The sequence below is a fragment of the Lynx canadensis genome, chromosome X, assembly GCF_007474595.2.
Source record: "Lynx canadensis isolate LIC74 chromosome X, mLynCan4.pri.v2, whole genome shotgun sequence".
Classification (NCBI taxonomy): Eukaryota; Metazoa; Chordata; class Mammalia; order Carnivora; family Felidae; genus Lynx; species Lynx canadensis.
Window position 1 is genome coordinate 40,176,362 of NC_044321.2, and position 12,008 is coordinate 40,188,369.

Sequence of the window (12,008 nt, forward strand, 5' to 3'; positions counted from 1 at the left end):
AGAGTAGGAATTTGAAGAAAAAAAAAAAAAGGCACTACAGCAACTGTTTGAAATCAAAGATTTAAGTGACTGGGTATCAGATTTCAGCCTGGAGGAAAGCTGGAGAAGGACCCAGAAGAGTTATAGGTCAATAACAGCTGATTTTCTGCTCGAGGGTGTGCGCGCACCCGCACGGTGCTGTCCTTTCCTCCACATTCCATTAATATCCTGCTTGTGATCTTGCCCTGCTGAGATGAGAAAGCCAGGATAAATTCAGAGTCAAAGTGCTCCTAGCTACTCCAAAGCGGCCCCATCGACGAGTGCTCTTCTATAAACTTGGGGAAGGAAGTGAATGGTTTGTCTGCACGTCCGGCCAACGGCCAACGTCAATCTCAGCTCTGTCTGGCAGGAACAGCTCCCCCCTTGAATGGGGTGAGAGGCCACCCCCAGGCCCAGGCAGCTTGCCTCCAGCTGGGCTTGTTTTTGTTTTGGTTGCAAAGTCACCAAGACCTCCGGAGAAACAAAGCAACTGAGGTTTTTGTTTTGTTTTGTTCTAATGAGTCAAACTTGCCAGGGAGGTGAAGCCGAAGTCTGCCCACGATATTCTTATGCTTCCCTCACAGAAAAGCCAAAAGTCCTAGCCAGAAGCCCCTTTCCCTCGCTCACATGAGCTAACATTCTGGGCTTCTAGATCTAGTGAGGAAAACCGCACTGTCATAACAAATTCGCTCCCGTCAGATGTCACTTTCCTGTTTGTTTTTCAGAAGATCATTTGGAACATGCGGTGAAGAAAGCTGCCCTTTCTTTGCTAATGGGGAACAAACATCTGGACTTCCCCCATTTAGGATTTCAGTTTCATGACATCACTGAGCGTGTGACCTGGATCCCTTTCAGGGGAAACTGCAAGAACCCAGGATTTCACCCAAAAATGAGGAGCCCATTTATTTCTCTGTTTTCCTGTTGCTCGTGACCACTGAGTGCTCCCAGCCCTGCTGTTAGCGCCTCGCTGGACCGAGAAGGTCAGGCCAGGAGGACTGAGAGAAATAAGGCCCTTGAGGTACAAGGGCATGAGTCACCTTTAAGAAGGTGCCCCGGGAAACCAAACTTGAAGTTCGCCTTTTCCCCCCCTAGTCTGACAGCAATCTTGAAAGACTTTGAAAATGCCAGTGGAACTCATTTTGACGGCCCTCTGCATGACTGTGTGAGAGGCTTGGGAGGAGGGAGGTCAAGGGGCTGATGTGACAGCAGATCCTGGTTAGAGGCGGCCAACGGGTGCCACTGGGAGTTCAGCAGAAGTCACCAGCGCCTGCCCATTCTCAATTGGCCCAAAGGGCCCTCCAGGGAGCCATCGGGAACACTGATGACCCCTCCGGACCCATCTAGGGAGGCTCCTGAAACTCACCCCGCCTGGGGCAGGGTGCATTATCTTAGCTGTCACTGCATGGGCTGAATGCAGTGCCAGAACCCTTAGCACTTGGGACCCACAGCTTTCTCAAACATTTCCATGGAGAAGTGACCAGCCAGTTTGTTTCTAAGTCTCGTTACAAGCCAAGCGTTGCCATGTGAATTTCTTCTGAGATGAACAGTAGGTTCCGCCACATGAAACCAACCAAACCATTTCAGGTGCTTCCTTTCAGACATGCTTAAATCCAGAGGCAGGGGCAATTAAAACAACAACAACAACAACAACAACAACAACAACAACAACAACAACAGCAGCAGCAGCAAAAGGGCTGGGAAAGTTTGACTCATCTGGAACTGACAAGCTGAAATCTCTCCAAACCCTGGCTATCCAGCCGGAATTGGCCTGTTTTTCTCACAAAATTCATCTTGACCAGCCGCGGTCCTGGAGAGGAGGCTTTGGAATAGGGCAGTCATATCCCACCAGAGCCATTATTTTCCATTAAGTGGAATAAAGACACTTCACCCAGCGTTTTCTTATAGTGAGTTTCAAGATCTCCCTAAGGGTTATACACTAAAGTTTATTTATTTATTTTTGAGGCGGGGGGGGGGGAGAGAGGGAGTCACAGAATCCGAAGCAGATTCCAGGCTCTGAGCTGTCAGCACAGAGCCTAACGCGGGGCTCCAACTCACAAACCGTGAGATCATGACCTGAGCCGAAGTCGGACGCTCAACCGACTGAGCCACCCGGGCACCCCTAAGTGTTATACTCTAAATTAGCTTCTAGGTGCACAAGTCCCGAACGCTTGTTTTCCAAACTCCTCAATCAAAACTAGAGTCCAATGGCAACTTTTCACAAAGAATTTCTCATTGAAACTTCAAGCTCCCAACACAATGGCCAGTTCTAATAGAATCTCTTCTGAAAATGTCCAGGTCTTTCAGAGGTCGTGGTTTTGTGTCCCTGAAGGAGCATCACCACCAAGATGTGACCACCCCTGAGAAGGAGATCCGAAAAAGCCGTAGCGGCACCTCCCGGCCCGGCACAGCGCAACACTTTGCAACACTTGCTAAATCTGGTGTGCAGGATGGAGCTGTTTAGAAGGTCCCCTGGAATCTTCAATATGTAGCCTGGATTTAGGATTCGGTGCAATTCCAAGCTGACTGGAAAAGAGGGAAATGCCCGCCATGGCTTCACGCACAACACACAACACACACGAGGGGTCGGGAACCTTGCCGGCGGTACTGTTAACTCCTGCCGTCCCCCCATCTGCCCATCAAATACCCACTGAGAACACCCCACCCACCCCCACCTTCGTTGCCAGGCACTGCGCTCAGCGCTGGAGATTCCATCCCAAATAAAAGACTTCCTGATGCCTAAGGCCAAGTAATAGCATTTTGTACCAAATGTCTGCTCCTGTCATAACCCTTCTTCCCCCAACCTTGCCTGCCCGGGAAATGCCAGCCTTGGGAAGGGGCGAACCTGAACACACGACAAGGGTGTCGCGGCAGCTCAGAATCACGTCTGCCCCTTTGTTGACGCTCCTCCCATAAAGAGGTGACAGTCCCTCTCCCCTCCCCCTTGAATCTGGGCTGGCTCGAGCAGCTCACTGTGACCGCCAGAAAGTCACAGATGTGACGCCGGGAGACATCCAGGGTCAGGAATGGCCATGTAGCTTCCACCTTGCCTGCTGGGACGCTGGCTTTCGGAACCCTTAGCCATCGCGTAAGAAGTCCGATACCCCGCGGCCACATGGCGGAGCCAGGCGCAGGCATTCCGGCCGGCTGCCCTAGTCTTTGGGGTTCTCCCAGCCCAGGTGCCAGATACAGGAGTGAATGAGTCTTTGGATGATGCCAGCCCCCAGCTTTCTACTCGGAGCAAAGGCAAGCAGCTCGTATTCTGCCCTTTCCGACTTCCTGGCCTCGAGAATCCATGAGCCAGAGGATCGGCTGCTCACTTTCCTATGCCCGGTGCGGTTGGTTATATGCAGCAACGGTAACCGGAGCAGATTCTCTGCAGCAGCGGGGACGACTCTTCCCTGCCGGTCACACTCGATGCTGCCACGGGGCTCCTCTGGCACCACCCCGCCTAAGCCTTAACCATTATGACCTTCAGCCCCTACGGCAGGAGGTGGGGGGTATGAGTCTTGTTCTCTGACGTTAGCGGGCTCGAGGGGAACTCAGTTGTAGAGGATTCCAGCCCCTGGAGGAACAGGACGGCCTGTGATCAGCCACATCCTTCCTCTCTTCCTCAGATTCCCTGCACTGGAGAGTCAGACCCCAGCCCTCTCCTTCCCCTGTGTGGGCACCACTGACAGACTCTGACCCAGTGACGGCGAGCCCACCACCAGTGTATTCAAATACCCATGCCTGGAAAGTAGGCAGTCAGGGACTTAGCTTGAATGCTCTTCCTGGCCGGCCTACCCCTCAATATGTTGTTTAAGAACGTTGACTCCACGGTCAAGTCCCGCCTTCATGACTTTCTAATTCTCCAACTGTAGACGACTCACTTAGACTCTCAAACTCCAGCTTCTAATCTGTAAAATGGGGATAACGGTACCTACCTCATGAGGTTGTTATCATGCTCACAGTGAGGGAATCCATGTAAAGATGCCTGGCATGTAGTAAATGCTCAACAAATTGTAGCTATTTAAAAAAAGTTTACTTATTTTGAGAGACAGAGCAAACATGCATGTGTAAGCAGGGGAAGGGCAGAGAGAGAGGGAGAGAGAACATGAGCAGGGGAGGGGCGCAGAGACAGGGAGAGAGAGAATCCCAAGCAGGCTCTGCGCTGTCAGCACAGAGCTCAACGCAGGGCTAGAACGCATGAACCGTGAGATCATGACCCGAGCTCAAGCCGAGCCGGACGCTCAACCGACTGAGCCACCCAGGCGCCCCAACTTTAGCTGTTTTTAACAATGTCTTCCCCTGGAAGGAGCATCTCTTGTGACTTACCCCTTGTAAGACTTGAAAGCTGTCGTTGTTGGGTGGTGGGTCTTGATCTGGGTCAACACCGACTCTAGAAGCCGCCAGGGAGAAAGACAAGGAGAAAAACGGAGAGTGTTAGCTTGGACCGTGGCGGCCATGCTGGCGGCAAGTAGCCAAGAGGGCTGACCATCTCCCGGAAGCGGAAGGAGTAGTTAGCTAAAAGAAGAGGAAGGCCGCCATGCAAAAGTCGTGAGAAAGAGGTCACGTACCATGCCAGAGCCCAGGGGGCAGAAGAGGCAAGAAGTCCCGTGTGCTCACACCCTACCCTGGCCTCTGGGGAACGGCACCAGATGGTCCGAGTTATCCGAGGGGGGATCCCGCTGCCCCCCACCTTTTCCTTTCTGCTGCTTCCTCCCCTCTGCCCTGACCTTTGAATTCCCCAAACATCTGCTACGGGATGTTTCACATGTCCAGGGCAGTGCTGGAGGAATTCATAGTGAACACTTAGACGCCACCGTTGATATTTTGCTGGAGTTTCTTTATCGCATATCTAGCCATGTCTCTATCGGCTGTCTAATTTTTCAGAGGCATTCAAATAAAGTTGCAGCCGTCCGTACACGTCGCCTCAATACCCGAGCGTGCACATCATTAACGTTTTGTCCTGGTGGCCCCCGCGTCCTCCTGCAGCAGAGACGACCTGAGAACCGGCACATTAGAGATCAACAACTGAAGGCAGACGGAAAAGGCCAAGTGGCGAGATCCGCTCACAGCAAATCCCATGCGTCTACTGGGGTTGAGCTGCCCTGTACCTTCCTCACTCGGAGGCAGAAAGCTGTGATGCCCATGACACGGAGAGCATGGGGAAATGGGGGAGAAAACAAAGAGGCCAGGAACATTCTCTGTCTTCCCTCGCTCCCTTGGGTGCTGCAAAGAACTGTAAACTGAGAACGCGGCTTTTTTTGTTTTTTGGGTTTTTTTTTTTTTTGGGCAGGTGTAACTTGAGCTTAAAGGGAGGTACCAAGTGGCCTCAACCAAGGGTCTCTGCAGCCCCGTGTGCACACCTTACTTTTCTCCCTCTCCCTCCCTCTTTCCCACCTGTGAGGCCACGTCACGTCTTGAGAAAAGAGACGAATGGAAAAGGGAAATAGAAGACAACCTCCTCGCAAAGCCAACCTCCGCCCTGTCTCATTCCAGGTCTGTCCGGCACTCACCCAAGGCGTGGAGCCCTGGAAAGGGGCGCTCTGGAGGGAAAGGGGACAGATCTCCCAGATGTCGCGGAAGGCGGAGTTGAAAACCACAGGATGAATGCACACATCTGGCAAATATTTGCTGAGTGCCTACTCTTCTAGCTAAAACCTAGTGTACCTGACACAAGAGTTCCTCCCTACGGGCCTGGGGCTTGGGAGGACCTTTGCAGGGAGTTAGATGGACTTTGCTCTGTGTCTAGGAGCTGCCTCCAGGCAGGAGGTTCTGACGCTTGGAGGCTTGTCGTCATCACCGGACGTTATCCGGGGGACCTCTGCGCAACAAATCTCACAGAGATTTTCTGACCGGAAATCCGTCCAATTCAGGGGCCTCAGGGCTGTCCCTTAAAAACGTCACACCAGGGCCTCCATGTACCCGATGTGTCTAATGCATCAGAGTGCTAGAGGAGGGGTCGCATATGGGCTTCCTCACTCTTGATGTTGAGCCCTCACCTGTTTTGGAGACCCTGAACGAATGAACATACAGTTCGCAGAGAAAAGTCCTCTGTATGGTGAGTTTGTCAGCATTTGTAAGATCAACGGCTAGGAATCCAGGATGAGGCCTTGCTCTTTGGATTCTGCAGCAGCACGAAGCCACTTAATGGCAGGCTAGTTCACTTGGATGAGCTCCCCCATGCAGACTCAGAGGGGCGGAGCAGCGGTTACCCCGGCATTTCTCAGACGGCCTGCCAGAATGCCAGGTGACACAGCTGTCCTAGGCCTAGCCAAAAGGCCTAACCATACCGTGGGGCAGGAGCAATGAGACTATGGGATCTGAAGGGCATGGAATGCAGTATGGCCAAGGACATGGCGGCCCAGACCTGCCACTCATAATCTCTCCTTTCTGTACTGTGAATTTCGAAACAGGTGTAATGAGCCTTCATAAGTGGCTTCTATGTCAGCAAAGATGAAACAAATGGACTTTGCTGGCCTAGACGAAATAGGAAGGCGACGGGTAAGACAAAAGGTCACGTATGCCCCGTATTACGATAACGAAAACAAAACCAAATACAGTAAAAGCTGCCACATGAAATTTAGCCCCCTCTATTCTTTTAACGAATCTCTATTAAGAGGAAAACAACTTGTTTCACAAGAATCAAATTCTGTGGAACAAGAGCTGCTTAGAAAGACTAGGTGGTGACTATTCTCACTCGAGTCCTGGCAATGTCAGTGGAACTCTCTCTCCTGGGCCCGCCGCGGCCAGGCCGGAATGCAAAACAACAACGCACAACACGTTGAAAGGACTTGATAAACTCACAAAAGCAGGGCCACCTTAACCTCATCTCAAACCCGTAATGTTCAACATTTTGTTTGGGGGAACCTGGGAATGATTCCAGATCCACGCTGTCCAGCAGAACTTTCTCCAACGATGGTAGTGGTCTAGATCTGCGCTGTCCAATGTGCTAGCCACGGGCCACATGGGGCCGGCCGCTGAGCAGTTGAAATTTCACTCAGTTTCACACCAAAAGAGAAAACAAAGCAAGCAAACGAGTATGCTCATTCTGGAATGAATAAATACAGAAAGAAGGTGAATAATTTCCCTTCTGGTCTAAGTACCTTGGGATCAGCTGCTGTATAAAATGCCGTGAAATGCCAGGAATTTTAGAAGTGTTCCACTTTAATCGATAACTTTTCAAAAATTTGAATGGCTGAGGTCCTAAATAATTGGAGGACCATGAGACACATACCTTCATGCAAAACCCTGAACACCAGATCATAGTCGGGATTCTCGAACGTCCCAAGGGTAATAACTTGTACTTTGCCCAAAGGACCTTCCTTCCTGAAGGTGGGATATTTCAAAAGAAAGGGTTTCCTCTGCAACTTAACTGGTACCTAGAGTCAGGTCTCCAAAAGTTAACGTGTGTGTGTGTGTGTGTGTGTGTGTGTGTGTGTGTTTGCGCATGCATGTGTATTTTAAACAGTAGAGAAAAATGTGAACCCAGGGAATTTAACAGCTTCCTTTAATTATATGCACATCATTACAGTATATCTGGAGCCTAGTGATATCGTGATGAACATGCCTGATGACAGGCATCGCTATTCTCTCTGCTGCCCTCAGTGACGTACTTTCACAGTGGCGAGAACAGAGTTCAAGCCTATTCTGCGCTGGTTTATCTACCAGCATTGAGAATCAGATCAGGAAGGAAAAAAGAAACATTCAAGTCTTTGCTCTGCTTGCTCACGTTGCCACTCTTAAGCCTAATCCAATCGTAAACTTGGATGAACACTGAGAAACAAACCGCATTAAAAGAGTCTTTATCTTCTGGTTTAAAAAACAACTCTTTTTTTAAACCAGAAGATAAAGACCTTTTGGGATGAGCACTGGGTGTTGTATGGAAACCAATTTGACAATAAATTTCATATAGTGAGAAATAAATAAATAAAATAAAATAAAATAAAAAACAACTCTTTTTGTATCTTCTCATTCACCATAAGGTACAAGTACACAAATACAGACTTAAAAGTCTAAGAGAGTGTTGGTGCTTGATTAAGACTGATTCTCCAGTCACGGCGGAAATATCAAATGCTAGTTCTCTTGGGGCGCCTGGGTGGCTCAGTCACTTAAGTGTCGGACTTCGGCTCAGGTCATGATCTCCTGAGTTCGAGCCCCGGGTTGGGCTCTGTGCTGACAGCTCGGAGCCCGGAGCCTGCTTCTGATTCTGTGTCTCCCCTACTCTCTCTCTCTCTGCGCCTCCCCCATTGGCACTCTGTCTGTCTCTCTGTCTCAAAAATAAATAACCATTAAAAAACAATTCTGTCTTTAGGAGTTAAAAGCCTTGTCTACTAGACCAGAAACAAGACTTTGTGGGAAAAGATCTGCGGCTCTGAAAATGGACTGCTCTCAATGCTAAGCTCAGTGGTAAAAGAAGGGAGAGACACTTGCCATCTCCGGCCTTGGTGTTGACACACGTTGTCCAATATGCAGGGCAAGGGGACAGAATCTCAGGAACACCAACACATCAATCAACCCAGAGAAAGGGCGGGAAAAAGGGTTAGACGTGACCCGACCTCTTGCCCTTTTGCTGGAAGGGGCAGGGGGGTGGCACACACAGGGAGGAAGAAAGAGACAAAACAGCATGGAGAGAAACATCTCAGGTTAGGAGGAGGAGAGAAGCCAGGCCCGGTTAATTGGTTTCTGAGGACGCCCTTGTGTCACCTGAAGTACTGTGAGCGGCGTTCGTTCTGGTCCTCTTCGGAGGGCTCCTCGACGCCAACTCTGGGCAGCAGAAAAAGGGAGTGTGAGTGTGACAGGGACACGGGGGAGCCAGGAGCTACGGACACGGGCCCGGGACCACGCCCATCAGAGAACAGGCTGGCTCACCTTGAATATAAATCTAGACCCTCTCTTCAGCTGTCCCCATTGGCTTAAACCTGGAGAGGCCGAGGGGCCACCAAACTTAGATTCAAAGCAACAATGGTAGGAGCTAGCTCAAATGAGGATCGACTCGGAAGGAAGACGAGCCTCTCAAGATATAACGGAAGGACATCAGAGGACTAAGTGCAACGCGCAGGTGATGAGTTCCTACTTTTCAGGAATTCATCTGTTTCATAAAGCAAGATCCATCCGTAGGAAAACCGGGAGACAAAGTTGTCACTAAACACACACTTGAAGTGTTTACACATATTTTGACACATGTTGGACAGAAACAGCAAAAAGTAAACCATGTTGTCCACAGGTTTGACCTGAAGGTCAGGAGCCCAACTGCTGCTATTCTCTTTGTCTTGCGCCTTAGAGCTGGCACGGCCCATCTGCACCTTCCTTAACAATTTCTGGGTTATTCAGGGTTCATTTGAACTTTGCCATCGTGCTCTAGGAGCAGCGTTTCACCATCTTGGCGCTGTTGACATTCTGGGCCCTGGCCTCTGCCTACGAGATATCAGTAGCATCCCCCCTGCCCCCTTGAGGCAACCAAAAATATCTCCAGACATTGACAAATGTCCCCTGGGAGGCAACCTGCCCTTGGTGGAGAACCACTGCGCTAAATCATGTGCAATACCAATTAGGGGTGCTATTGCCCCCACGGGTGTGAAAATTGGTTCTTAGGAGACAAAAAAAAAACCCTTTAGATATTACAGTGGTTTCTAGCCCTCTGAAGCGTGATAGCACAGAAACAGGTATATAGCAGATCTGTGGTATTAAATTTTCACTGGAAGAGGTCTTTGGGAAAAAGACATTTTTGAAGGACTTCCTGTGGGGGGTGTGGGGGGGCAATAATGAAAACCAGAAGGGCAAAGACAATGCCCAAACTCTCATGCTACTAACATCCCCTGAAATATATGAGTGAGAATGTGATGCTTCTTCAGGTGCTACTTTTAACTAGTCACACGTTCAGAACGTGACTTAAACCAGACTCTGTATTTTACGGGAGCACTGAAAAAGCGTAACAAATTCCAGAAAAGCGAGCCGGACTCCACCAGTGTAAGAGTCACTAATGACCAGAACAACAGCAAGCGTAGCGGTACTAATGGTGATAGAAGAGCTAAAATACAGCAAATGCTTACCCTGTGCCAGACGGTACGTTTAATGAGCAAATTCTTTATCACATTTATTTGTCGTCACATTTTGGCCTCACGCTAGTGTCCCCATCGAAACCGGTGAGGGACAGTGAGTTGACGAGCCTCAATAAGTTGCCCAAGGTCACAAAGGTAGAAAAATGGTGGAATCGCGATGGCGGCATAGGAGGACGCTGGGCTCACCGCGTGTCCTGCTGATCACTTAGATTCCACCCACATCTGCCTAAATAACCCAGAAAACCGCCAGAAGACTAGCAGAACGGAGTCTCCGGAGCCAAGAGCAGACGAGAGGCCCACGGAAGAGGGTAGGAAGGGCGGCGAGGCGGTGCGCGCTACACGGACTGGCGGGAGGGAGCCGGTGCGGAGGGGTGTCCCACCGGCCAGAGCCCCCGAGTATGGCTGGCAAAGGCGGAGGGGCCGGATGGAGTGTGTTCTGACAGCAAGTGGGACTTGACATCTAGAAGGTTATAAGCTAATAGCTCTGCTCGGAGGGCGGGAAGGCTGGACGACAACGGGAGGGAGAGTTGTTGAGCCCCGGACGACACAGCTCAGCTTGGCGGGGAACAAAGGCACTCGCCAGCGCCATCTCCCTCGCCCATCCCCCAGCCAAAATCCCGAAGGGAACCGGCTCCTGCCAGGGAACTTGCTGGCACCGCGCAAACACCCAACGCTGTGCTTCTGCGGATCCATCCCTCCGGTGGGTCTGACTCCCTCCCGGTGCCGCAGGGCCCCTCCCTAAGCGGATCTGCGAAGGAAAAGCGAGCTGAGCCTGCCCCTCCGCCCCCGTGCACCTTGCCGATCCACCCCAGCTAATACGCCACATCCCCAGCACCACAAGCCTGGCAGCGTGCAAGTAGCCCAGACGGGCCACGGCACCCCACAGTGAATCCCGCCCCTAGGAGAGGGGAAGAGAAGGCACACTCCAGTCTGACTGTGGCCCCAGCGGTGGGCTGGGGGCAGACATCGGGTATGACTGTGGCCCCGCCCACCAATGCAAGTTATTCAAGACAGCACAGGGGAAGTGCCCTGCAGGTCCGCACCACTCCAGGAACTATCCAAAATGACCAAATGGAAGAATTCCCCTCGAAAGAATCTCCAGGAAATAACAACAGCTAACGAACTTATCAAAAAGGATTTAAACAATATAACAGAAAGTGAATTTAGAATAATAGTCATAAAATTAATCACTGGGCTTGAAAACAGTATAGAGGACAGCAGAAAATCTATTGTTACAGACATCAAGGAACTAAGGAACAGCCAGGAGGAGCTAAAAAATGCCATCAATGAGCTGCAAAATAAAATGGAGACAACCACGGCTCGGATTGAAGAGGCAGAGGAGAGAATAGGTGAACTAGAAGATAAAATTATGGAAAAAGAAGAAGCTGAGAAAAAGAGACATAAAAAAAATCCAGGAGAATGAGGGGAAAATTAGAGAACTAAGTGATGCACTAAAGACAAATAATCTGCGCATAATTGGTATTCCAGAGGAGGAAGAGAGAGGGAAAGGTGCTGAAGGTGTACTTGAAGACATCATAGCTGAGAAATTCCCAGATCTGGGGGAGGAAAAAGGCATTGAAATCCAAGAGGCACAGAGAACTCCCTTCAGACGTAACTTGAATCGATCTTCTGCACGACATATCATAGTGAAACTGGCAAACTACAAGGATAAAGAGAAAATTCTGAAAGCAGCGAGGGATAAACGTGCTCTAACATATAAAGGGAGACCTATAAGACTCGTGACCGATCTCTCTTCTGAACCTTGGCAGGCCAGAAAGGAATGGCAGGAGATCTTCAATGTGATGAACAGGAAAAATATGCAGCCGAGAATCCTTTATCCAGCAAGTCTGTCATTTAGAATAGAAGGAGAGATAAAGGTCTTCCCAAACAAACAAAAACTGAAGGAATTTGTCACCACTAAACCAGCCCTACAAGAGATCCTAAGGG

The 12,008-nt window shown here is 50.2% G+C and overlaps 1 protein-coding gene across 2 annotated transcripts in view; it reads right to left on the reverse strand.

Moving 5' to 3' along the window:
- Nucleotides 1-12,008, reverse strand: part of SLC9A7 (solute carrier family 9 member A7) — a 133,674-nt gene that overhangs the window by 21,981 nt on the left and 99,685 nt on the right. Inside the window, exons 13-14 of one of the 2 annotated variants that reach the window (XM_030305045.1) lie at nucleotides 8,707-8,766; nucleotides 4,333-4,396 (exon numbers count right to left, since the gene is read on the reverse strand). In XM_030305045.1, coding sequence (XP_030160905.1) covers nucleotides 4,333-4,396; nucleotides 8,707-8,766 — 124 coding nt within the window. The remainder of the gene's footprint in view (nucleotides 1-4,332; nucleotides 4,397-8,706; nucleotides 8,767-12,008) is intronic. The other variant, XM_030305046.1, reaches the window with a different exon arrangement.